Here is a 27631-nt window from a genome sequence, read left to right as displayed (position 1 = left end):
CCCACAATTGACCATAAGGTATATAAAAGTGTAAAAGAAAGAAAATCAGTTCCAGATCCCTAACTTATAGTTGCCTGTGCCTTTAAGATGCAACATCAGAAACACTTGCCTGCGAGTAAGCCTTATTGAATTCAGTGCTGCTTCCACATACACATGCATAGGATATTGGGCTGCAATCCTAAAAAATACTTAGTTGTTAGTATACCCAGCTTATTTGGAAAAGTAGATCTACTGTTATGTAACTGGTGAGGATGGGCTGAACAACCCCAACTTTCACACACATGCAGCAAAAGGAAAAATAAAGAAAATCAGTAGAATAGCCTATGCATTCTTCCAATAACAGTTGTGTAGTGTGCAGGATAGTGGTATCTATGGTTTCACTATTGTGGTGACCTAATGCCAACCTAGCAGTTCGAAAGCACGTCAAAGTGCAAGTAGATAAATAGGTACCACTCCAGCGGGAAGGTAAACAGCGTTTCCGTGCGCTACTCTGGTTTGCCAGAAGCAGCTTAGTCATGCTGGCCACATGACCCGGAAGCTGTATGCCGGCTCCCTTGGCCAGTAAAGCGAGATGAGCGCCGCAACCCCAGAGTCGGTCACGACTGGACCTAATGGTCAGGGGTCCCTTTACCTTTACCTTTAATGGCAATTTGCATATATTCAGAATGAAATCTCATATTTATTATTTTGTTCCAAGTAGCCCTGCTACCTCTTTCTTCTGCTTTACAGATACATGGCACACAGAAATTCCATAGCAGACTTCCTCAGCCTTGTATCTTCCAGATTTTTGGATTACTACTCCCATCATCCCTCACCATCAAGCTATGCTGGCTGGTGCTGATGAGTTATCAAGTCCAAAACATCTGGATAGTACCAGGATGGGAAAGGCTGCTTAATGGAGATGTTGATTGTCTGTCTGCCATGCAATACTGTTGATTATTAGGCAGCTATTTAAAGGTATAGAAAGTCTAGCAAGAAAAATAAGTAAATATTGCTTTCAGAGATTCAAGGGTGCAATTTCAGAACCCATAGGTGCATTTCCACTCACTGTACTGCTTGCTTCAAGACAACTGAGTTACTTGCACAGGGTCAAACAAACTATTTTCTAAGCCAACATCAACTTTTAAATAAAAGTATCACACAGCTCTCTTTGTCTCTGAGGCCTCTGTTTTTTTTTAGACCAAAAGAATTGTGCCTTGCTCTTTACCAGTTGCTGGTTTCTCTCATGATGCACAATAAAATTCAAGCCCCATCTAATGGCTTCCACCGTGTTTCCCTGCTGGCCTACCTCTTCTCGGAATATCTGCAATAATTACTTATGGAGCTTCAAATCATATTTTGCTGAGGAGGGATGCCTATGATGCCATAAGTCAGCCCTAATGCTCTTAACCTTTAAAGTCATCCCCAACCCAGTATTTTGCCGCGTGGGGGGGCTGCTCCCGACCAATTCCGGGTCCTGCCATCATCACCCACCTCCCGGAGCAGAACCGCGGGGGTCGCCACGCCGCAGCCGCTGGGGCGCCTCTGGAACTACACGCCCCAGAATGCAGCGCGGGGGCGTCAGGAGGCGGTGGGCGGGGCGTGGAAGTCTATTAGTAGAAGCGGAAACAAAAGACTCTTCGATTGGGAGCGGAGAGGCACCTCGGCCTCGGCCTTAACACGCCCCGTGAGAGCCCGGCCCCCTCCTGGAGCAGCCAACGCCGTCGCCGCCTCCTCCTCCTCCTCCTCCTCTCTCTTCCCCCCTCTCGCAGCTTCCCCAGACCGGCCCGCCCGCATCCCCGGCTCCCCATGGCGCTGAAACGGATACAGAAGGTGAGAGCACCCGAGTGGGCCGGGCCGGGCTGGGCTGCTCGCCGTCCGTTGGGAACTGGGTGAGCTTCGAGCCGCCCGGGCCTCGGGGGGTTAGTAATAGACAGGCGAGGAGCGCGCTTTGGGGCTGAGGGGATGCGCAGGTCTCGCGAGGGGCCGCAGGAGGGGGGGAAGTGATGGCTGTGGGGGGAATGTGGGCCTATATGGAGGGGCTTAAGGGCGGGGGGGCCCTCGGTTGAGACCACCCTCCGCCCCCCTTTTTTTTGCTTTATAGAAGATGGCATGTATATTTTCACGGACACCTTCTGGGAAGCCGTAAGGGCCCCGTCTTGTTTCTGCAATGGTTTAGCAAGCGCTTGGGGGTCACTGAAAAATCCTTCGTTAAGCTGACAGGCCGCCCCCCCCAATAGGCAAGCCTTATATATTCGCGTTTGTACCAATACAATGGTATAGCAGCCTTTTTTCCTGGACTGTACCACTTCGGATGGGAGGGAGGCAGAGGGGTACAGCGTGTGCTTATTTTATTACACACCCTCCGCACACAACGCACACGCATCGCATCAGAACAGGAAAACAAGGGTTATGATATCTAGTTAGGCCATCGAAATGGTTTAGCACCCAGGATTGCTCTTTGCATTGGCGTTTATGTTATGGTCATAATCAGCCGCCTTGTGCCACCAGTCAGTGGAAAGGTGAGATATAAATTCAACAAATAATAAATCCCCAGGAGAGCATTTGCACATACAGAGGCTCCCGATCCACCAGCAATCTGAATTAATGTAGCCCAGGAACAAGAAGTAAGGTCTTAGTGAATTGTCTTATTCCAGGCTGCCAAGTGTGGAAACGGGTGCAAAAGAATGCTTGGGGAAATGCATACTGAGACGTCATTATGTTGCTCCACAGGCATGGGATAGATTTTTGTGTGTTGCTGGGATAGTGTGAGAAGTTCATTCTGCAGCTTCTCCCCACACCATGGTCAGCATTTGGGAAATTGGGCCAATGCTGGCAAGGGGAGTTCAGTGCAAGTTCTTCCAGCCATGTTCTGGACTTCTTCCATTACAAGGCAGGAATAAGTATTGATGCAGTAGTTAGCATACAGCTAGAACAGTATGATATTTAAACCTAACTAGTTCACATTCAAGCCAATTGTCCTGGAAGGTTTGGAGGACTCACACGAGTGAGGAAACTAGATAAGAACTCAGTTGTCTCCAAAACAACAAGAAGCTCCAGATTTCACCAAACAAGTTCAGTGCCACCTAGTGAGTAGACCATATAATGACACAATCCACACATTAATTAAAAATGTGTTAAGTGGGTGGGCTCCTGCTCTACCATTTAGCTTGTAGGTTTGTTGAAACACTAATCCTTAGTAGCAATTGGGAGTGCACATGGATACCGTGCTGGCAATGCTTTCTGGTTGATGTAATGTGGGCAGAGAGAGACTTGTGGCTTGGGATAACAGGGTGTAATTTTGTGTATTCCCCTAAAATGGATGGGGACAGATGACAGTTCCCATCATCCTGACCATTGGCCATACTGGCTGGGACTGATGAGAGTTGGGTGTCTAACATAATCTGGAGGACCACAGGTTGCTCCACCTCTGCCCCCAAATATTAGGGGTCTAGAACCTGCCTCACTGAAAGAGCATTCTGTTGTCCATTTGCTTTGAAATGTCCCTGTGTTCTACCTTTTCCCTTGGTAGATCATTGCTGCTATTGCCATTTATGGAGGGAGGATTTCTTGTTTCTAACTTGTTTTCCACATGAATGATATGCTTCAGTACTTGCTAATAGTCTAAAAAAAGAAAGGGATATTCAAATGTTGTCCTCGTCAAGTGAATGTTAATAGTGAAAAGCTAGGGAAGGTGAAGGACTGAGAAACTGAAGGTTTGCCAAAAAGGAGGCAAGCTCTATAGATGTTACAGCTATCAGTAATTGGTGTCACTTAACACAGTTTCTTTGTGAATGTAGATAAGGGGGAACTACTTAACACCATTTCTGAAATTATGTTCAACGTGCAAGAAGAATTGACATGTCTGACTCATGGTCTACCCAAGGTGATGTCTCATTGCAACAGACGCAGTCAGTTGACTTTCGGAGATTCTCTTTGACAGGAGATCTAGGACAGGAAAAAGTACTTTGTCATACATTGCATAGCTAATTTATGGAATTCACTGCCATAAGATGTGCTGATGACCACCAACGTAGATAGCCAAACGTTTATCTCTAATCTCTTTTGACAACTATCAATGGCACCTAGTTATGAAGGCTATATGCTGTTTCTAGGATCAGATGTAATAGGCGTCTGAATAAGAGTTGCTGGGGAACAACAGTGGGAGAGGCCTTTTGCCCTGTTCGTAGGCATCCTACAGGCTTCTACTGTGGAAAACTGTGGCCACTGTGGGAAACAGGATAGGGCTTGGCTCGATCCAGCAGGGCTGTTCTTATAACTCTTCAGCTTTACTTTGTTGTTCTGGGAGCAGTTTACTGCTTAGGGTATTTTACAAATGTGCCAAGGCTGCAATCCTAACTACATTTACTTGGAAGTAAGCCCCACTGAAATCAGGACTCGCTTCAAAGGCACTTTGGGTATAGGAAATATTCCCTTGCAGATGTTCTTAATGCATAGAGCAGGAGTTCCCAAACTGTGGTCTGCAGACGAGCTTCATTCAGGTGGTCTGCAGCATGTTTGTAAAAATACAGTTTAAACTTGTACAACAATATCTAGCACAATGCACTACAATTGCTATGATAGGCAGGAAAAAAAATAAGTGGTCCACCAAGACCTTCAACAATTTTCAAGTAGTCCATGGGAGAAAAGTTTTGAACCACTGGCATAGAGAGTGAAATAGGTATTTTTAATTCAGTTGCACATTTTAACAAGGGATGAGCAGAACTACGTGGTTCTGCACAACCACAATTTAAGAGTAAATTTTGGATGCTGGTATGATTTCTGCAGTTCACCTATATTGAGGGGTGCTGTGTCTACTAGCCTCGTTGCCTTTCAGACTCTCCCTTAAGAGATTAAAGGTAAAGGTACCCCTGCCCGTACGGGCCAGTCGTAACCGACTCTAAGGTTGCGCACTCATCTCGCTCAAGAGGCCGGGAGCCGGCGCTGTCCGAAGACACTTCCGGGTCACGTGGCCAGCGTGGCGAAGCTGCAACTGGCGAGCCAGCACCAATGCCGCACACGGAAACGCCGTTTACCTTCCCGCTAGAAAGCGGTACCTATTTATCTACTTGCACTTAGGGGTGCTTTCGAACTGCTAGGTGGGCAGGAGCTGGGACCGAACAACGGGAGTTCACCCCGCCGCGGGGATTCGAACCACCGACCTTACGATCAGCAAGTCCTAGGCACTGAGGTTTTACCCACAGCGCCACCTGTGTCCCGTCTTAAGAGATTAGTGGTACACTTTAAAGACCCACAGTCCAGCCAAGGTAAATACCAACCAACACTGGACTGAAGGGCATCCATCATGTGTGTCTGGCACAGATGCAGTAGCTCTTATTCCAAAGCGTCTGATCAACAAAGGAATAGTATTTCTATCCTATGCTGGATTTGAAATGTTCATGACGAGGGAGGCAAACACCACCCTTTGCTTCCCTGTATTCCGGAATGAGCCTGGATAGTTTTAGTCAGTATTTTAAGATTATTCATGATTGGTCTATAGTATTCTCTTCTGTTGTATTCTCAGCACTTTTCCTATCTTGGTCAGCTGAACTTTAGGGCCTGAGACAGAAGTCTTTGTCATTGTAATATACTTTCTCTTGTTACACTTCTGATAGATTTGTATTTGACCAATAACTGGTGACACTTGATCAGTCAAACCTCAATCCTACTACCTGGTCAGTGGCAAGAAGCAAAGTATATGTGGCTGGAACTCTCCATTATAATTTCAGTGATAGGCTATGGCTGTCATTTTTTACACACCCTCAGGGTAAGTCTAATTGGGACTTACTTCTGAATACTATGCATAGGCTGTGTTGCAAGACTATCTTAGCTACCCAAGCTTTTAATTAAAAGCAAAATTTTTTTACTATAATAATTATTTTTTTACTATAATATAAAGGGTTTTGTAAAATAGTATGCTGCATTTTGATATTTGACATGTTTTTATTGTAATGTTGGTTGTAAATAGCCCTGAGGCCTTTTCATAGTGGAAAAGTAGAGTAGGAATCTTACAAGCATATATTTAAATGGATTTGTATTAAAAGTTGCATCTTTTAAGCTGCTTCGCTGTTGGCCCTATGCCTTTTACGCTATTAAGCTAGATTACAGAGTTTGGTTAATGTATTGGTTCTTAAACTGTGGTGTGAGTAGTTCCTTGTGCTTCTTTAGTTGTCCTTGAAAATACCAGAATAGAGTAAGATTTTGGAAGCTTTCTTTGAAATGCCCTCTCTGCTGAAGAGGAAACTCTTTTAAATTAATATATATTTAAAGTTCAATTTCTGTTTTGAATATGCATCACCCACATTCTTTGGTAAGCATCTATTCCTGCTCATCCTCTTGTCCCTCTGTTTTTCTAGTTGTATTCTTCTTTGGGGTGGGTGCCTATCAGTTTTTGCCTAAGTTGCTCTCTAATGCACCGTGTGTGCTAATAGCATAGTCGAAATAATAATGAATACTGTTGTAGCTTAAGACAAGGTTGCTTTTTGAGTAGTGCAGGTACCTGAAGAGGAAGCTTCAGCAAAACTACCATTGTGTGCCTTGCTTGCCCCCCAATTGCATGCAGAACTTCACTGCATTGTGTGACCAGAACTATAGTAGTTAAGTTTCAGTTTGAAAGCTTTTCAGTTATCTCCCCATGACATAGCTAGATGGTAAGAAAATGTGGTGGTCTGTGAAGAACAAGCATATTCTGAATGGTGTTCTTCAGTACAGCAAAGGAACCACCGGCTAGCTTCTTTAGTGCTGAAATAAACAAGATGGATAATATAAAAATCTTGCACAGTCTGCAGCTTGAATGACAAATGGCGGGGCAAATCATTGCTGTTCAATCTGTTGCTTGTAAGACCATGGCAGCTACCGCAGTGTCAGCAATGTTAAATAAATAAGTGTCCTGCTAAAGCAGGGAGGGAGATGACTGGCATAGATAGTGGATGACATCACCAGGTCCAAAAATGGGCCCCTTTCTGCCTCTCATCAGCCAGCATCCCCAGTGGTGAGGGAGCTGCTGCAGCACTTCTCCTTTATTCACCATGGTGTAAGGTGAGAAGTCCCATGTTGCAGATCTTCTTTTTCGAGGTCTGGCCCACTTTCAGAAGGACTGACTATGACATGGGCAGGTTGTTGCAGGGTAAGCTTCTCACCTGTGGACCAGGACCAGACATTTACCTAAGCAGTAGAGGAAGGCTCGTGATTCACTGGCTCCAGGTAACAGAAGAACCTACTCTGAAAACACTGTTGCTAAGCGTCATCTTGACTTCCATTCTTTTCTCACCCCCAAAGCCCTCCTAAACAGGCAGGGCAAGTGACTGCAAGCCAGACTCCCAAGTGATAAAATACTAATGAGGAATGCTGTAAATCTGGCTGTAAAAGAGCAGTGATTTAGACAAAGGTTGTAAAATGGGGGGGGGGGGAGAGACATTTGGAGAGCTATTGTCGATGCAGCTGCCCTTCAGGGTTACGGAATTTTACACTTTCCGGGACAGAATCTTACAAGGCAACACAAGGATCCCTACTAATTGTAGATGACGTTATGCAGTAAGGCTGACATGCTGCTATCATAAATGGCAAATGTGGCTTGTGTTCAGCCTCCAATGCTTAACTATGGTTATGTTCTAGAGCTGGAAGTAATATAATAATTAGCGCACTTCACCCTCCACCCAGCTGTCAGCTGGTGCTTGAGAAGCTTTGCAAAACAAAATGCACTCGGTACCCTCTGTGCCTACATAAACTAATGACAAATTAAAACACACTTTTACAAAGGATGGGAAGGGGAGCTATACCAAAGAGTAATCTGGCAGTGAATTCCTAAAAGCATGTGGGGAATGATTTATATCTGAAGGTATGTTCCACGTTAAGGTGCCTGTCAACTTAAAATGAAGTGGTGGGATTTCTGAAAGTGGGAGGTGTCTCAGCACAGCCATAAGGATAAGGGTTCAGGAGGGTTTGGAATATCTGCTTGATAACCAACAAAGCAGGCTTCTGTTCTCTATCTGCTGCCTTAAAGGCAGCCATCATAAGGAATTTGTGGTAAGTTTAATAGAACTACATTTGTCTTTACCAGTGCTTTCTATCTTCCATGAAGCCTTTCCCTATCTGATGAGGAATGCCAATGTGAAAGGTATAGAACCTCTTCTGCAGTGCAGAGGATACCAGAACCATGTTTTAGGGTGCACTGTCAGAAAGGCATTGGCCAAGCCAGTTGGCCTCATCATCAAATTGTACATGCAGAAAGTTCCTTTTTAACAAGAGGCTTAAGAGAAACTGAGCACCGTGGTTGTCAAAGTATGGGCCACATTTGCAAGGGCAGCGTACGATAAGCAAACATGTAACTTGTGTGAATTATATAGCCAAACAAAATGACTTTGAATGATTGCATACAAGTCAGGATAATACTTGGGTTTCTAAATAAAGCACATGGCTTTTAAAAACAAGGTGGCTGGAAAAAATGTATAGATTCATGTTAAGTCTGGATTGAAGTGTTTAACAAGCACAGAATCTAATAGTTCCAAATTCCATCTTGTGAAATTACTGGAACCAGTTAAATAATGACTTACACCAGTGTTAGTTGTAAATATTTTTAATTAAGAAGGGAAGAGATGTAGCAGGGAGGTGTAGCCAGTTGAGATGTCACGGACAGTGTATTGGATTTGGACTGAGGAGAGCCAGGTTCAAATCTTTGCTCAGCTGTTCACTAGGCAGCCTTAGGCAAGCCACTGTGTCTTGGTCTAACAAGGTGGTGGTGAGGGTAAAATTAGATAACTATTTATATACTCTCCTGGGTTCCTTGGAGGAACAGTGACATACAATTTTAAAGTATAACTGTGGCTCCTCGAATGTCTCACTGTTAAAGAGATGTCCATTCACAATTTGTTTTTACGTTCTATGGGGAAACATTTGTAGAATTCTGCTGTAACAAAACTGCCAAATAAACAGCTCCTAGTCATGGAGACTAAACTGAAACACATAATGCTAAAATACTAAAGGATCTCATAATCAGAGGGTAAGAAAGGAGAACTCAAAAAGTTCAAATATAGAAAAGTTTTTCAAGCCATGGTAAAAAAAAATATGCTGGAAGTGAACGATTTTGAGTAGTATGTAAAACAGCTGAACATGACTAACAAGTGTGGTTTGGCATCTGCTTCATTTAAAAAAAACACAATGCATATTATGGTTATTCACCAAACCTCTGCAGATTAACAGCTGCCCTCTGGCACTTGTTACTGAAAATGTATATGCAACTCTGCTCAACATGTTCCATCTCAGAGTTATAAAAACAATTAATCTTGGAGGAGTTCTGTATTTTAAAAGTAGCTGGGGGCATTATAGAGTACATGGAGCTCAAGTCCCTGCTGAGATTAATATTTCTACTAATGTACACGTCTTAACGTGAAGTGCCTGCTGAGAGGTAAAGCTGCAAAGTTATGCTGAACGTTAATCTTTCATATTGTGTTTTGTGTGAGATTGCATTATAGTAAATTTTTTATGTTTAATGAGTATTGTCAGAATACTTTCAAAAATTGTATTATAGGTTTCTATCTCAGATTGCCCTGTATGAGGTCCTTTTCCAGAAACAGGTTTTCTGTCATAAAAGCACAGCTTTAATACTAATTTGATCCACCTAGTGATATATGGTGTATTCAAGAAAGTCATTATTTAGAAGAGTGAGCTAATATGTGAGAGAAGGTGTGTTGATAATTTGAAAGGACCCTGTGCAACTGGCAGCTGGTGACTGACTTGATGAGGAAATAAAGTAGACTTGTCAGCAAATGAATGCACTAGATAGAGCAGGGTATTGTAATCAGCATGGTGGCCTACAGAGGTTGGACTCCCAACTTCCATCAGCCTCTGCAAGCATGGCCACGAGTCAGGAATGATGGGACTTGTTGTGACTATAAATTGGAAGCTCCTGCGTGGAACCAATGCAGACTGAAAGCAGCACAGCTTGCATTTGGCACCAAATTTAAACAATGCCCAATGGAAGTCAAGCTTACAAAGGAACAATCAAGAGTGCAGTTTTAAACTCTCAGTTGGTGCTTTCCAGCTGTGGCTTTTACCTTGCCCATGCCCATGCCGGATGCCATACAACATCCAGATTGGGAGGCCCAGCAAGGCTAATGCTCTCTAACTTAACGTGCTTCTGGAGACCAGTTTCTCCTTGCTGTGTAACATAGGTAAAGAGTGTGTGAAACCAGGATCTTGGATTTAGACCAGCTAGCTTAATTGATTTTAGAATGCAGGTCTTCATGGAAGCCTACTGCTTGCCCAGTTAAATAAACTATTAGTGATGTCGCTATTGCAGAATCTTGAGGGCCAAAGAAGATTTGATGTTAAATACATTGAACAAGTATGTGTTTTCCTATGATAACATCCCTAGGGTCCCCAGTCACAATCAGAACTGCAGGAATTACTGGTTTAACTACACGCACACTGTGATTTGATTGAAAAATCTCTTGCCTGCCCAAGATGCTGTTAGCCATGGAAGTAATGCTTTCCACTGCCACCAATGGTGGCTGTCCTCCTGAAGTTAATAGCAGCTTAAGGGGCATGTCAGAGGGGAGCATTGAACCCTGTCTCTGCATGCCCCAGTCCTGGTTCCCCCTGCTTGTGGCTGTTGTTAAAATATAAACTACACATTAAATACACCAAAATACACTGGAAAAGTGTGTGAAAAGGGTACATCCCATGGATTCCAGACATCATTCTTACACATAGATGAATTGTTCATGCCGATTAATAACAACATTAAGCTTTTCTATAACATCCCGCAAGTAATATTTTCCATAGGTCTGTATCTGGTCAGAGAGGGAGGTGTAGTTTGTTCACGAGTGTCCAGTGGCTGGGAATTTGATGTGTTGAATCTACATTGGAGGTTTGGGGGGTGGCAAGGAAAATGGTTTAAAAGGAAGGAACTATAACATTATTGAAGCAGAATCTGTCCTAACAATTTGCAGCCTGGCAGTACCATATATGTTCTCAATCCCATCTCCCTACCTTGGGTACACTGGAAGTATTTTTGTGGTGTAAATTGAAAAAGCGCTGTTGTGTTTTCTCAACTGTACTGAAGTGCCAAGTTGTTCAGTAAACCTCTGGCAACTTTGGAGAGGTTATTAGGGTGCTAATTTTAAACTCTGCAGGCTCTATTTGTGGTTGGCAACTCAGTGAATCATTCACACAGCTCATCTGCAGAACCACTGTCTAGGTCTTGGTGGGCAGTTCACATTCACATTTCTATTACAACTTCTCTTGTTGAAAATGCTACAGCAGAGATGATGCTTTGGCCATAAGGAGTTATTTCCTTTCTGCTGGAAAGAAGAAAGGAATTAATTTGCTCATAGCTCAAATTTTACTCAAAAAGACTTCTTAAAAAATTTCATTCTAGCTATTCTTATCAGGATTATGGGGGAATATTTGAATCCATGAAACATTTCTGGAAAGTATATTTGCAAATAATTATTCATGCTGGAAGTCATTTATTATAGGGAAATGCATTTGATTCTTAGGTGTGAAATAGTCCTGATTTTCTTTCTTAGGACCCACCACTGTGTATGTCATTTGTAACACAAAATCCCATCCTTGTGACACAAAACCAGCACAAAACTTTGGCATAGGTTTTGAGGTTTGCAGATAACACAGATGATGACATAAGAAGAACCCAGCTTGATACGGCCAAAGGCCCATCTAGTCTATTATCCTTTTCTCATGGTTGCCAGTCAGATGCCTATGGGAAGCCCCTAAGCAGCACCTAAGTGCAGGATCACTCTCCCTGCTTGTGATTCCCAACAACCGGCATTCAGAGGCATTCTGTACAACATGGATATTGATAGCCTCATCCTCCATGAATTTGTCTAATTCTCTTTTAAAGCCATCCAAGGTGATGACCATCACTTCAGCTTGTAGGAGCAAAATAGCCATTACTTGTTTTCAGGGCAGTGCAGAGAGGGCTCCTTGCTTGTGTCAGACAGACCGACTCCAGTGTCAGATAAGAGGATTCTGAGCAGGAATTATAGCTAACCCAGGCACAAGTAGCAGCACTAACATGGTGACAAAACAAACACCACTGCTGTCATTTTTATCAAAAGTGTGTGCATGGGGAGATAGAAACTGAAGCCCTTGGCGATGAGAATTCAGCTGAAAGTGTTACACCATTTCCTCCAAAGAAAGCATTCAGTTTGGATTCAAATGTGGGTCAAGAAGACAGCTGTAGTATGGGGGAGGGAGCAAAAAAGTGATAGGTATAGACCTAAAACAATTTTTAAATACTGTTTTTCATATTGTGAGTGGTTAGAAGCAGGCAAGGACCAGAACACACTCTATTTTTGCAAGAATGATCCTACTCAGGATAAGTCATCTAAATCAGCTGCTGTGTCATCCTTTTAAAAAAACAGACTCTCAAGCATTATGAAACTAGACAAACTCATCCTCCGTCTGTGAAAGCATAAGAAGATCCCACCAGTGCTCTTCTATGAAAGTATATAACAAAATTACCTGGTGATTCGTTAAGCAGAGAACATCTTTTCAATGTGGCTTATTTCTTCATTGTGAACCACTCAATGGCTTTGAAAGCATAATTGAAACAGGAGTCATGATAAAGAAAAATAAACAAGTACCACTTTGCAGCGTTAGGCCAGAATTTCCCAGTGAATCCCCTAGTGACCGTTTTGCAAGAGCACCTGAAACCTTGGAAAAACTGAATATCCAGTTTAGAAAACCCATTGGTTAGTTGGCATAAACAGATCATACGACCAATAGAATGGAATGTAGAGTTTGTCTTCTTAAGTTCCAGGATACTGTATCAGTGCTGATCTCAGTTCATTGGTTTGATTATGAGGTTGAATCCAAAGTTGTGCTTAGGTGCCAAGGCAGGTTTCAACAATTTAAACAACTTACAGTCACAAAAATAGGGTGGGTTCCAACAATATACATCTGAGGAGTCAAAGACCAGGGGAAAGAGGTGTGTCTTCAGCATTTGCAGAAAGCTTTATACTGGAGTTGTCAGATGCACCTCAGTGGAGTGCGAGGCATATGACCTAGTCCTAGACAATGCTTCTGAGGGGGCTTGAACTACAAAGAGGCCTTCGTCTGCTGATCTTAACACCAGAGGGTGTTTGTAGGGAAGGACGTGGTCTTTCCTCCATTTGGGGCCTAAATTTAGGGCTTTAAACAATAATGTGAGCACTTTGAATTTGGCCCAGAAACAAACTGGCAGCCAACACAGCTGTTTTAAAACAGGGCTTATGTGATACCTAAATCTGGTTGCTGCATTTTGGACCAGTTGAAGTTTCTGAGTCTTCTTCAAGGAACGGCCACAGAGAGAATGCATTACAGTAGTTCAATCTGGAAGATACCTGAGCATGGAGTACAGTAAGCAAGTCATTCCTCTCGGAAAGGAGCCATAACTGGCGATCTGGTTGGAGTTCAAAAAAAGCACTCCTAGCCATCAAGACTACCTGAGCATCCATTGGCAGTGTTGAATTCAGGAGTATTTGCGATGCTGCACTCCAGGGGGAGTGCAGGCCTGGCCAGAATAGGCTGTCTCCCCACCTCCCGGACGTGAGAACTTGGGACACACAACACTTTGGTCTTCTCAGGATTCCACTTCAGTTTATTGTCCCATATACAGTTTATCAACCACCTCTCCCGCTTCAGATGGAACACAGAGACAGAGCTGAGCGTCGTCTGCATATTGTTGGCACTTCATTCAAAATCTGATGACAGCTCCCAGAAGCTTTTCCTAGATGTAGCATGGGTGACACAAGACAGCTCTCGTCATACAAAACCGTCTTCCGTGGCTACAATCTGGAAAGGTTCCTGGGCAACTTTGCAGGGCGCTTAAGGGACAAGATGGCTCAGATTTTTGGATAGTTTTGAGTGCCACAGTTAGAGCACGTCTAATCAAGGCATCCAGAGCCTTGTCTCTTCCATTTGTACTGGATCAGCTTGGATTATTGCAGCCTGAGGATCTGAGCAAGCTGCTTGAAGAAGTTCAACTAACTGCCTGCCCCTTTGAGCTTCGCCTGCCTTGGTTTCTTAAAGCTAACCATAGAGAGTTGATTGGGTGGATCTTAGGGAGTGATAAATGATTCCCTGGAAAAGGGGCAAGTACCATCTGGCCTTAAGGAGGGAACATGACAACCCCCCAGAGGAGAAGACAAATACAGCACATAAAACCTATAAAACGATTAAAAGAGGGTGAACCCTTGTCCTCAACATAACCTAAAGATGCAACCCAAAGAGGGGGGAAAGTGCTTTGGTATCACCCCTTCAGGGCAGCCTGCACCGGCACCAGTGCAAGGTGTGATGGTTTGGGGGCTGCCCTGAGCAGCTGCAGGCACTCAGGCAGGTGGTAGAAAGCCTCAACAAGGCCTTATCCTCCCCGAACAATAGCCTCTTGGAACCAGCTGCTTCTGTAGGGAGCCTGCTGGCAGACTCTGCGCCTCTCCCTAACTCTCCTAGCTGCCTCCTTTCCGCTCACATCTCTAAGCTCATGAAACATCACAGGAGCTATTTCCTTGAATAGGCATTTTGATTCTCAAAATCCATTACTTTCCCTCATGACAAATTGTTCATGCCCATCGGCTACTCAAAAATAAGTGGTTAATTTCGATGTACAGATCAGTCCTCGGCTGAAAGGCGCTTCTGAGTGTGTATTAACTGTGAAGCCCAATGCAGAAAAAAATTATGAGCTTATTCAGGTTCCGATTAGAATTGGCCAGTTGCCTTTGTGTATAGTCTTGTTTTCAAGTTCGTGTACCATTATGAATGAGCACTACTTTTCTATAATTCTAAAAAGGAGCAATTTCTCCTAGCAGTGTATTAGTCAAAATTTACATCTTCGCTGTTTAACATTACATTTTCCTACAATCTGTGTGGTATCCTACTCAGAGGAGGCCCACTGAAATCAATGGTTTATGCACAACTAAAGTCTACAAGCCTACTTTAAGTAGAACTTAGTAGGATACCACCTTTTTTCTGTTAGGCTAAAAAATAGTTTTGTTGTTACTTGGTGCAAGCTTTATGTACCTGCTCTTCTGAAAAGGGTCACAACAAAAATGTTTCATAGAATCATAGAGTTAGAAGAGATCACAAGGGCCATCGAGTCCAATCCCCTGCCAAGCAGGAAACACCATCAGAGCACTCCTGACATATGGTTGTCAAAGCCTCTGCTTAAAGACCTCCAAAGAAGGAGACTCCACCACACTCCTTGGCAGCAAATTCCACTGTCGAACAGCTCTTACTGTCAGGAAGTTCTTCCTAATGTTTAGGTGGAATCTTCTTTCTTGTAGTTTGGATCCATTGCTCCATGTCCACTTCTCTGGAGCAGCAGAAAACAACCTTTCTCCCTCCTCTATGTGACATCCTTTTATATATTTGAACATGGCTATCATATCACCCCTTAACCTCCTCTTCTCCAGGCTAAACATGCCCAGCTCCCTTAGCCGTTCCTCATAAGGCATCGTTTCCAGGCCTGTGACCATTTTGGTTGCCCTCCTCTGGACACGTTCCAGTTTGTCAGTGTCCTTCTTGAACTGTGGTGCCCAGAACTGGACACAGTACTCCAGGTGAGGTCTGACCAGAGCAGAATACAGTGGCACTATTACTTCCCTTGATCTAGATGCTATACTCCTATTGATGCAGCCCAGAATTGCATTGGCTTTTTTAGCTGCCGCATCACACTGTTGGCTCATGTCAAGTTTGTAGTCAACCAAGACTCCTAGATCCTTTTCACATGTACTGCTCTCAAGCCAGGTGTCACCCATCTTGTATTTGTGCCTCTCATTTTTTTCCCCCCAAGTGCAATACTTTACATTTCTCCCTGTTAAAATTCATCTTGTTTGTTTTGGCCCAGTTCTCTAATCTGTCAAGGTCGTTTTGAAGTGTGATCCTGTCCTCTGGGGTGTTAGCCACCCCACCCAGTTTGGTGTCATCTGCAAATTTGATCAGGATGCCCTTGAGTCTGTCATCCAAGTCGTTGATAAAGACGTTGAATAAGACCGGGCCCAAGACAGAACCCTGTGGCACCCCACTAGTCACTCTTCTCCAGGATGAAGAGGAACCATTGATGAGCACCCTTTGGGTTCGTTCAGTCAGCCAGTTACAAATCCACTGAGTGGTAGCATAGTCAAGACCGCATTTTACCAGCTTCTTTACAAGAATATCATGGGGCACCTTGTCAAATGCCAATGTTTAACAAACCCTTTTTTCAAATTTACTGTTCGTAATGTTAAATGGAAAATGATACAATCCATCAGTTTTTATTTATCGTCTCTGTACTCACCTTGATGCAAACTAGTTTCCTCTTTGCTATGTCCCAATATGGCAGCAGCTGGGAATTATTTTTTTAATTAACAGAACCCATTTAAAGAGCTGTACCGCCAGTAGTTAAAGCCTTTCTTGCCTGAAAGGCAGTGCTAAATTTGGAACCAAAAGTCATGACTAGAGTTTAGAAGATGAGCATAATTTGTAACAAACAGTATCAAGACTGAGTTTCAGGCACTTCTATAATTACAAAAGATAACAGCGCTGTCATCGCCAGCAACATTAGTGAATACTTATTTAAACTATTTTAAAGGTTTCCCAACCCCCTAATTCTCCCTTCCTCCCCTTCTAGTCAGCTTCAGTTCAAAAGGCAGTACATTTGCTATCACAAGGCACATTCAGCAATTACAGTGAACAAAAGTTAAGTATTTCTGTTGATTTAAACTAGAGACTATCACTGGAATAAAAGAAAATAAAGTACTCAGCTTCGGCTATATCATACCCAGTTTGTAAAAGCTTCCCTATTTGGTCACCTGGGAATGATGCTTAATTATCATAGGTGAGCAGGACATGTATAAGCCTGACAAAATTTGCACTTCTCTCATACTTATCTAAATTATTTTGAAGAATCCTGTTTTTCCAAATGGCAGACAGAAAAACACTAGTTTGCCCTTCTCCAAACAATCTTGGGGAAACTTGGCTCTGTTATCTGAATGTAGTAGCCGGCGTGTTACTCTCACATAACAATTTCCTTGACCTTCAGAAAAGAGCTCTCACCTATCTACTTGCAACTAATTTTATTCAGAGAAATGAGTTGCATGCCAGTCCAGTGAGGTCATTCAAGTGTACACTTGTCCGAATAAACCAATGGCAAAATCTTTTGGAAGTGCAGTTCCCTTTTTAATCTAAGTGGCTCAGGTTTCACTGAGAGGGGAGAACAAGTTATATGTGCAAAGCCAGATATTACCAGTTCGAGAGAGGATCCACAAGTGTCAGATTTCCAAGCACCATGAGTCATGAACATTGAAGCCAGCAAGCTCTTAAACAAAGCAGCAGAACTCGAGGCAGAGGAAGACATCTTTACAGTTTTCAGCTTCAGATGAAACCAAACATCCCTAAATTTGTTCACTTCTCTAAAAACTTACTGTACTTGGTTGAAGCCCAGAAACATCTCAATTATTCAGGGGTGGCAAGATTCTTTTCACCTGCTGGTGCTCAATACCTGTGCAAGCAATGCTGTGAAAAGCTCCCACTCCTATGGGGTTCTCTGCTCCAAATCCTGCATGTTCCACATTATACCATTAGTTATACCATTAGTTATTCAGCAGAGTCCCATGTGAGTCCATTGAGGCCAATACAAACAGTTCCAGGATACTGAGTTACCACTCCCATCCATGCCTTCTATATGCTCTGCTCGAATGAATATTCCCAGAAGAAATGTTCATGTGAATAATCCTGAACTGTGATTTTTCCTCAAGCATAGCGGGAAATCTATTTTGTACCAATAAGGATGAACCCCTGGGTGGCATGGTGTTATGTTTGCTCCCCTTCCTGCTGCTAATCAACCGCTGGTTGGTGAACCACATATCCGAACCAACTATTTTGCATGCCACCAGTTAACTCATTAAACTTAGGTTTGCAGTGGGTGAGCAAAATGTCCAGAGCAGTATTCTGGAGAATTGAAGTCAGCTGCAACATCCCTATGAATGGCACCTTCAAAAATGATGTGCAGAGAATTCATCTTATTGAAAATTGCCCATCTAAGTGATCAGCAAGTAGCGTAACTTTGAGAACTTAAAAAACTAAAGTGATGAGGCTAAATGTACTCAAGCATCTGCCTCTTCCCTATATTCCGCTGAGAACACAAAAACCTGATTGGTGCCAATGGCCCTAACTAGGTTGGGGTGAGGAATCTTTTAATCCAAACACTGAATTCCTTGTGGAAGCAAAAGTGAGCAGATCAGTTAATTTGACTCTTGTAGCCTATCCTTCATACAGTAGGCTACATTTGAGCTGTGCAAAAACTGGAGGTTTCTTCAGATGCGTACACATACATGCAAGCACACACACACACACACACACACACACACAACCACACTTCTTTATCTAGGCTAGCAAGATGCAGTTAAAGGACATACTTCAACCAGGGGAAAGTACCTGTGGGTGCAATGGAGGGCCAGAGAGAGATGTGGCCTGGGTGTGTGCTCAGATATAGGTGCCTGAAGGTTTGCATTTGGCCTCTGGGCCTGAAGTTCCCCATGTTTGCGCTAGACCAGGGCTCATCAGTGTGATGCCCTCCAGATGTTGCTGGACAACAACTGCTATCATCATTGATCATGGTGCCTGGTGCTGAAGGGCACCCACATTAGACCTCAAAAGACACGGGTAGTGAGGAGAGAGCTGAACCACATTTGGTAAATCATAATTAAGCAGAAGTTTGAAAGGGGAAATTCATATTGTGGAAAAGAAATGGAGGTTATTGTTTGGGCCTTGGAATGGAATGAAAGATTACACACAGAGAAGGAACCCCCAGAACAGCACATGGAGGAAGGAGAGGAGGGATCTTTCTGTCTGGCATTCGACACCATTTATTGCAAGCCATTCTGGTAATCTTTTTGGCTGAATAGCAGAATAAAAATGCTTTAATAACAATGCATTGTGTGTTCCCGTTTGCAAGTCACAGACTAGATCAAGCTACAATATTGTGGTCAACTTGAGTTTCAAGCCCTACATCAGGTTTTTCCCATTTGAGAACTAAAATATTGTGGAATGCATACTTTCTTGTTGAATAACATGTTAATGGAAATGAAGTGTAAATTATATGCGTAAAGTATGGTGATCAGCTGCCTAATTTAATTGTAGCGCTTAATGCTGAATTGGTTGTCATTGTATTTGGAAAACTCTGTCTTCATTGAATTTTTTCTTTCCTTTTTGTTGTAAATTGTGGGAGCACTTGATCAAACCTAAAGAGGATCCACATTTGGATAATTAATCTTGGGTTTGTTTAAGTAACATTGCAAATGTTTTCATGTTTCCTGTAGGAACTAAGTGATCTGCAACGTGACCCACCTGCACACTGTTCAGCAGGACCTGTTGGAGATGACTGTAAGATCTTTATAGTTGATGGCAAGATACTTTTGCCTATTTTGTTATGCTTAAACACTTAATAAGGTGAATAATATTTTGTGTTTTTCAGTGTTCCATTGGCAAGCAACAATTATGGGACCTGTAAGTATGCAATTTATACATAACTGATCTTCTGATTCCTCTTCTGTAACAAGCTTTAATGGATTTCTGCATTCTAGACAATAGATGTCAATGTTTTCTAGATCGTAGAATCATATGTGAGGAGGAAATAGACTGTGATTATTTGTGGACCAGAGATGTACTTTATAGACAACGAGAGAGACACTATCACACTTTATACACGTTGGCCAACATAGGGAATTAAAAAATAAACTCCAGAGCTGGGCTGGAGATTAAGCCATTCAAGAACTCTGAGCCAAGGTACAGTTTGCTTTTAAAGCCTGAATCATGTTTTTCATATAGAGATAAGTCCAAAGACTGTAATAAATAGGACCAACAGATGGGATTGCAGAGACCTATGGTAGTGGAGAGCTATGTGAAATAACAAGTGAGCTAACAAAGATGGTTTCAAGGACCACTGGTGTTTTTATTTGTGATCAATCTACTACTAGGTTTATATCCAGCTGTGGCAGAGTAATCCCTATTTCAGAATTCCCTAATTCACATTCCTGTACTATGAAGTCATACATTGTTTTACATAAATGTACTACTTTCCCAGTCCAGCAGCTGCCTTCAGACAAGTGTTATTTTAGTAAAGCATAAGGCATGCAGAAATTATGCATAAAAATGAATTTATAAAATCAGACTGATGAAAGGTTATTTTAGTTATGGAATACATATAACCACATATTATAGATTTTATTTCTATTGCTGAGCAAGAAACAGCTCTATTATTTCTCAACACTGAAAAGCTTTTGATAAAATTGAAAGGTCTTTCCTATTTCAAACTTTTGAAAACCTTCTGTTTTGGAGAAATATCTATGATATGAGTGCAAGTAATATACAGAAATCTGAAAGCAAAAGTCTATATAAATGAGACTGCTTCAAAAATGATTATCCTCTAGCCCCATTTGTATTGACAACAGACAACAGAAGTACAGTATATTTCTAATCATTATAACCTTTCTATTTCAAGTTTCAGCTTGGTTACAGTTTTGATTAAGCTTGCATTTTATTGTATTATCTTCAACACAAAAATAGTATTGATATCATGATAGGTCAAATATGAACAAATAGAGCCATATCTGGATAGGACTTACATAGGCATGTTTTCAAAACCTAATTTGCTAATTAATATTTACTTTCTGGTATGTGCCTTCATAATAAAATGGGCTGTAGTTCCTATTTGCTTTTAATAACCTCAAGTTAAAAAGATGCATATAGTCAGAAATTTGTGTGTGGTTTAAGGTGTGCAGAGAAGGAAGTGGCCTAAAAAGAACATACTGAGGAGTTGTTGTTTTTTAAGTGATACACTTGTTTCTCTATGGTTAAAAGTGATACGGCCATTGAGTTCATATCTCTCTCTCTCTCTCTCTCTCTCTCTCTCTCTCTCTCTCTCTCACACACACACACACACATAGTATATTCTTCAGTAATTTGAGCTGCATCCCCCTGATCAAAAGGAAGTGGGGAAAGATACTTTAAATCTGCCCCTCAAATTTGCATCACATTGTGGTATTCTTCAGTTTCTTTGTGTTCAATGCTCTGCCTTTTGAACTTCATTAACTTGTTTTTCTCAGGTGGGGGGATTTCTGCAGAATATACTTTGAAACCTTTTCTGGGCCTGCAAACACTTTCTTTTTTAAAAAAAATAATGAGCAGAATTTGCAAAAAATCCATGATGACCTAATACTACATTTTGGTTTTTGCATCATGCCCGGCATGGTGTGGGTTCCTGTAGCATAGAGTGTGGCGGCCACAGATTATGTCTGTTGAAGAAGAGGAGGACTATGGCTTTGAACTTGGGCAAAGTGTACTAGGGAGACACTGGTGAAGAATGAAAGCATTACCTTGTTAATTTGCTTGCTTTCCAGCCTGATAGTGCATATCAAGGGGGAGTCTTTTTTCTCACAGTACATTTTCCAACAGACTACCCATTCAAACCACCAAAGGTAATCTTTTAAACGTGTTATGTGCTTTTCAGAATTAAGTGTAATGTGCAAATATAAATGAAAATTAAATGTAGCATGTGCTTCTTAGAATAAGGTTTGACATCTGTTTTGATGTATTCGTTGTTTTGGGGAGGCTAAATACATTGGAGGGATCAGTATAGAATAGCATAGATAACTTATTGAAGCAAGAGAGAATTAAAGAGGGCCTAGCCAAGAGCCTTATGAAACTCTTAAAATGAGTTATTTATTCCAGGAACTCTTTCCGCACGCAGCTTATTGACCATGGAAAGTAAAAGATAAAGTAACCATGATGCAGGATATTCTGTGAAGTGTACAAAGCGCACACTTGGTTTTTGCAGAATACAAATCTGGCCTATTGTTCTGTTAAAACACATTTCTAACCATGCTTGTGATTTTACTATTTTATTTTACTTTGGATGTAAATCACTTTGGGGTTTTTTTTAGTTGGAAGTGATGTATAAATTTAATAAACCTAAACCTATTGGTCTTTGCGCAGAGCTTCTCTGACATTATTGATCTTGGTACGTTTCCAACGAACCCCATTTTCCTCAAATGCATTTTTAAAAACTATTGGTCCTTTAATAAGCAAATTGCTTTAATGCATCTTTGCGCTATCCCACTGCTAATCTTAATTTCTGACAGTCTTAACTTTGCATATATAAAGTTAAAATAGGAATTACTGCTTAAATCTGTTTAAGTGGTCGTATGTTTTCTGTGGAGCTTGCATTTAGGTGCTGCTAGATGAATTGGATCGTCATGTTCTACATAGCCCATAAGGCACTTTTTATATCATCTTACCCAGGGAACAGCTATAGCTAATACTCCTTGTGCATTCGTAACAGATTGTGTAACAGAACGTACCACTACTTGTTATCAAGCCAAGGTATTCGGCTTTTAGAGATGTCAGATGGAGAAATAAAATACAGAGTAAGAAAAGGACAGTGTGTGTGATTAGAACTCTGTAAAAATATGTAACCATTCTTCTGTTGCAGATTGCATTCACAACAAAAATATACCATCCAAACATAAATAGTAATGGGAGTATTTGTCTTGATATCCTGAGGTCACAGTGGTCACCTGCTCTGACTGTATCTAAAGGTAACTATTTGGAGAAATACTATGCCCAATTTAACACCACCATCCCTGCTTCTGATTATGATTTATAGCTGAAAATGCATCTAGTTTAAAGGAAGGCATTATCTAGACAGAGGTGTTTGATCTTCAAAGTTTTCCACAGGATCTTATACCCAGATGCGTTGTCTGTGTGACCACGTACATCATCTACAATTTTGGAAGACATAGCGTTCAATAAAGTTTGAAAATCTGCATTACTATAATGGAGAAAAACTTTGCATCTACCTCTTGACCTTTACTATCACATTCATGTCATAAACACTCTTTAACTGATCTTTTTTCTTTTTAATATAGTTCTTTTGTCCATATGCTCTTTACTTTGTGATCCTAATCCAGATGACCCTTTAGTACCAGATATTGCACAAATCTACAAGTCAGACAAGGAAAAGTAAGTATGGATATATATTTTAAAAATCTGAATCAGTTGGTTTTGATATCTTTTGCCTCTCACCACACTTACGATTTGACTACTCTGATAGGGTGATACGCAACAGAGGAGCTGCATTGATTTCAGCGGGTATACTCTTGAATAGGACTCACGTTGGATATCATCCATAAGGTTTTTTTTTTTAGCATAGCATAAAAATGATTTTTTTTTAAAAAAAAAAAAGCTTACAAACAATTGTACTATTACAGAATGTTTACAGTGTTCCATTTTGACATCTTGCATACTTCGGCCACTAAGGACAGAAGTAGAAAGTTTTATATTTGCATTCCTCAGATTGAAGCAGCAGTTAGTCTGTAGAATTATTTAACTTGTATACCATGTCAGCCTTGTTCCTTCCTTTTTTCTGATGTATTACTTATCCTAAAGTTCACTGATCTGCCAGCTTGGCTTTAATGTGTGAGCCAATTTCTAGATAACAAACTGCTTTGCAAAGTTCTGGACACCCGCCTTTGTGTCCCTACAGATGTTTGGAAGAGAACCTCACTGAACTTTTTAGGGTGTCATCAAACTGACCTTGTGTTCAGTCATATAATCTTTAGTCTGTGGTTCAGCATACTTCCCTTGCACTGAGCTAGACTTTAAGCTAATTTAGACTAGCTAAGAGGTTCACTGTCTTTACCTGTGTGGCATCCTAGTTTGTGAGCAGATTGAGATGGTTGTTATTGTAGGTGCTTGTTCGACTGACTGTAAGTATCGTACTCAGCCTAATGAAGGTAACTAGGCTAATTCGTGTATACATTTGATTCATTAAGATGGCAACAATCCTGTCACGTATTAGATAGTATTTGTTGTAATTCAGTTTGTAAACTTCTGTCTCTTAAATTGTAAGGTTGAGAAAGGGGAAAAGATGTTGAGGTGTAGCAATATGAAGGCATTGTAAAGGTTACAGATTGCTACTCCAAAGTCTGTACTTCGGAATTATCCCTTCTTGTAATCTCTGTGCAGCCCTGTCTGTATCTTGCATAGTGGTGCTGCCTATTATCAGGTTACTGTCCAATCAGTTGCAATTCATGTCTTGTAGTCAACTAAATCCAGCTCAGAGAAGACCCACTGCAATTAATGAATCTAAATTAGTCATACCCATTAAATTCCACTAGCGTTGGATAACATCCCACATCACCATGTTCAGTCCATGACTTTATCAGTACACAGCTTTTCAGCTTGTAACCTAAGTGCTGACAGACCAGGAAAGATGCAAATGCACACACTGATTGTGTGCAGACAGCCATGATATTATACAATGGAAGCAATAGGTGTGCATCATGGGGTTCTCTTGCCTTGGAAAATCATTAATTATTAGCTGCATTTCCAAATCACCCTTCCTTCCAAAGACTTCAGGATGATATACAAATAATAATAATATTAAAACACAAAATAGAAAATAATAAGACATAACAGTAATCAACACACTTTCAAATACTGTATCTATAAAATGCAGAACCATTAAAATGCACCAAAACCATCTGCTACTCTTAGGTGTTAAGACTTTGCATCGTCCAAGACTGTTTTGCTTTCTGCTCGGCACCTGCTCTTTTGCCCAAGTGTGGGCATGCGTGCAACATATAACCGAATAAGATTGTTAAATAAGCCCTTGAATAAATTTGTTGGCAACACTGTGAATCCTAAGCTTGTGTGTTTTCACTTTTGTTTTCTTTTACAGATACAACAGACATGCAAGAGAATGGACACAGAAATATGCAATGTAAACTTTGAAGACTTTTTCATATATACCAGAGTACTGTAAATTCTAGGGTTTTTTCAAAATTAGAAGTAAATGGAGCACAGTTTACTGTTTCAGTGTACCATGAAGCCCTTTTTGATTTTCACCCATATAAGTGTGTTTCTGGAACAAGGAAATAACTACGAAAATTAACCTGAAGACTGTGATGAGAGTATTTATCCTTTTTGTATGCTTTGCAAAAGACATTTATTATGTTTTTTAAAGATACGTGGACATCTCTGTCTCCAGCCTACAAGATCCATAATGCAGTTGTAGAGCAACCAAATTATTTTTGCTGAAAAACTAGGTGTTACATGAGAGATATTCTGTGTGTCTTTGAGATGTCAGTCCTGTAAGTCTGTGTTTGGATTTCATTCTTTATTAGTTCATTGTATAATTTGTATTTTTTTACTGTATAGACTATATTTTATTTACCATGCAAGTCAACTCACTTTAGACTTTCTGCACAGTATTGAAAAAAAATACAACTGCTATTAAATGAGTGAACTATTCCTCCCCAGAGGAATTCTCTATAAACTGATAAACCTCTTAAAACAAACTTTGCACTCTAATTCTCAGTATACTGATTATGGAGAAACACTTGGTTTTGATTCTGTTGCATACTTAATTTTATTGCAATGTGAACTAATTGCACTACTCTGTAGAAAGAAATGTAACTAATTTTGTTCTATTCACAGCTGACTTTTTTATCCCATAAGGGCAGTATAATCTCTGACCTTTTAACAAAATTGACTTGAAGCTTTTCCATATAAATAAAATGTGTTTTTTACTACTTGTCTTGGCTGTTCTTTAACTCTTGCACATCCTTTACATGTGCTTGCTCTGAAAAGATCAAGTTAATGTTAAATGTGTGAATTGCTATTGGGAGGAATTGGCCTGTGTGTTTGAAATTGCTGTGAACTGATATTATGGTAGCTGTTGCATAACTTTACATGCAAATTCATTGTGTTGTGTATATGATCTAAGTTCTTGGATCTTGTACCCACTACAAAAACTTCTCTCTGATCTCCAAATCTTGCTTAAATTGATAACAACTGATGTTGAAATGTCACTGACGCTTCTTCTCTCCCTCATGTGTATAACGATATATTGATGTTATACTTCCACACACTAAGCTGATGCCTCTAAACCATTATATTTATACTTCACCTTGCACGTAAGGAGAAAAACAGCCTTAGGGATTTTACAAATAAGAGTGCTTTAATTTTTAAAAAAGTATGTTGCTTCTGAGGTAGTAAATGCTTATTGAATGCATTTATTTTGTGGCTGTAGCAATTCTAACTAAACACAACTTACTTGACTAGGAGGTTTTGCCACCATAAACACCATTTGACCCCTTTCAGAGAAGGGAATAGAGTCCTAGTGTTTGCCTACACCAAGGAACAATTAAACAAAAAGCTCACAACTGGAATAGGTAGAAATGTGGCAAGCATCCCAGTGGCTATTTTTTTGTATTACTGGATTTAAATAATAATTAAAAAAAAACCTGTGCAGCATTTTAATCTTGAAACTCTTGGATAGTTCTGACAGCCTAGGAAATAAGTCTCTACTTAACGTAATGGTCATCTAGGCTTCAGTTGTTTACCTCAATCTGTACAATCGTAAGATGGAAGCTTTCTGAAATAAGCACTGAAAAAAATTCACTGCATTCTGTAAGTGACTTTGCTTGCTGTGAAAGAAACAATTTCTACAAATAGCCAATAAGTGTTTCAATTTAGTATATGATTGCTTCAATGTACTTGAAAAAGGGGATGCCATAGCTTGAAAAGCAAAACTATTCACCACATTTTGACATGAATACTAAAAAAATTACCCCGTGGTAAAATATTCTGATGGAGTGATTTCCCAAACTTTTTTACCCCTATCTGTCTTAGATGTTTATGATAGGCTTGTCCCGGATTAAATAATTTATAGTCCTTTAATCCTTTACAATAAACTCTTGTGTAATTTGGTAGTTTGATTTGCATGCCTGTTAAGTGAAAGAACATTTAATCTGCTTTGCTAAAATTATATGGAGGCTGGTTTGAAACTGTTTAGATGTTACTATGCTTTGAAGTATGCATCATACAAAAAGGAATTTACTTACCATAATGCAAAGTCTTCAGGCTGAGCAAAAGGTGCAGATCAGCAAGCCTCTTATTCTTGCTTCATAAGAGTTATTTGTGAACAAATGTGTTGAGCCCATACTTGTCTCTCTTTTCAGTGACATTTAAAACTGAAGTTCAGAGACTTATTTTACATACTGTCAGGCCAATCGTAGCGCCTTTAAGAAGACAAGAACTCCATTCTCTTGGCTTTCTTTAAACCACAGCTTCTGAGGGTGTTAAGCATTCCCTCTTAAGTATTTTCGTATTTCCTGGTAAATGTTCTTTTGCTGTTTAAATGATCCATTGTGAAGGTTCCTTCCCCGCCCCGCTCCTTGTATCAAACATTTGCTCAGTCCTGGTGCTTCCATTATGGTGGCATAAATGTTGTCTGTGCTTCAGTCCCCTCCACCAAATACCAGTTTATACTGTACAATGCCTTAGCGAGGGCACTAACTGAGCCATCTCATTCTCTGTATATTCCTCACTTGGCACTATTGGCATGACTAAAGCAAAGGATCTCTGTATCACTGAAATTCTTGAAGTGTAATCTTTAGTCATTCTAGTTGTTAAATAAGGCGTACTTTCTAGCTACTTCTGATGTGGTATTTTTTCTGCCTAAAGATGTCAGCTGAGGCTTGAATGAAAATAAAGATTTGATTTGAAATCTGAGTGTGTAGAGTTTTATTCTTAACTTCACCCTTTTGAGTGAGAAAAGGAGTGGTAGCACTTTAAACTTGCAAGTGACAGTTGTTTGGTGGAGGGTAGGTGT

At 40.9% G+C, this 27631-nt stretch overlaps 1 protein-coding gene across 2 annotated transcripts; it reads left to right on the top strand.

Annotated features, from left to right (window-relative positions):
- The first annotated feature begins 1511 nt into the window (after positions 1-1511).
- Positions 1512-27526, top strand: UBE2D1 (ubiquitin conjugating enzyme E2 D1). Of its 2 annotated transcripts, XM_083740809.1 has the most exons (7): positions 1512-1812; positions 19275-19338; positions 19430-19461; positions 21354-21431; positions 22445-22550; positions 22881-22974; positions 24695-27526. In XM_083740809.1, exons 1-7 carry the CDS (start codon positions 1789-1791, stop codon positions 24738-24740), a joined length of 444 nt encoding a protein of 147 aa, XP_083596935.1. In that variant the 5' UTR covers positions 1512-1788; the 3' UTR covers positions 24741-27526. The 2 variants fall into 2 exon arrangements, with proteins under 2 accessions (XP_083596935.1, XP_083596936.1); XM_083740810.1 differs by lacking the exon at positions 19275-19338 and having other exon boundaries at positions 1577-1812.
- The last annotated feature ends 105 nt before the right edge of the window (positions 27527-27631 follow it).

This window comes from Podarcis gaigeae (assembly GCF_964106915.1).
Source record: "Podarcis gaigeae genome assembly, chromosome: 5".
NCBI lineage: Eukaryota > Metazoa > Chordata > Lepidosauria > Squamata > Lacertidae > Podarcis > Podarcis gaigeae.
The sequence above is the reverse complement of the archived record's forward strand: the minus strand, read 5'-3'. Positions and strand labels throughout refer to the sequence as shown.

Excerpts from the sequence above, each read along its gene's own strand:
- UBE2D1 (XM_083740809.1), top strand. The coding sequence starts at position 1,789 with ATGGCGCTGAAACGGATACAGAAG. Across the intron at positions 19,462-21,353 it reads AAGCAACAATTATGGGACCT|CCTGATAGTGCATATCAAGG; the intron begins GTAAGTATGCAA and ends CTTGCTTTCCAG. Across the intron at positions 22,975-24,694 it reads TACAAGTCAGACAAGGAAAA|ATACAACAGACATGCAAGAG; the intron begins GTAAGTATGGAT and ends TTTCTTTTACAG.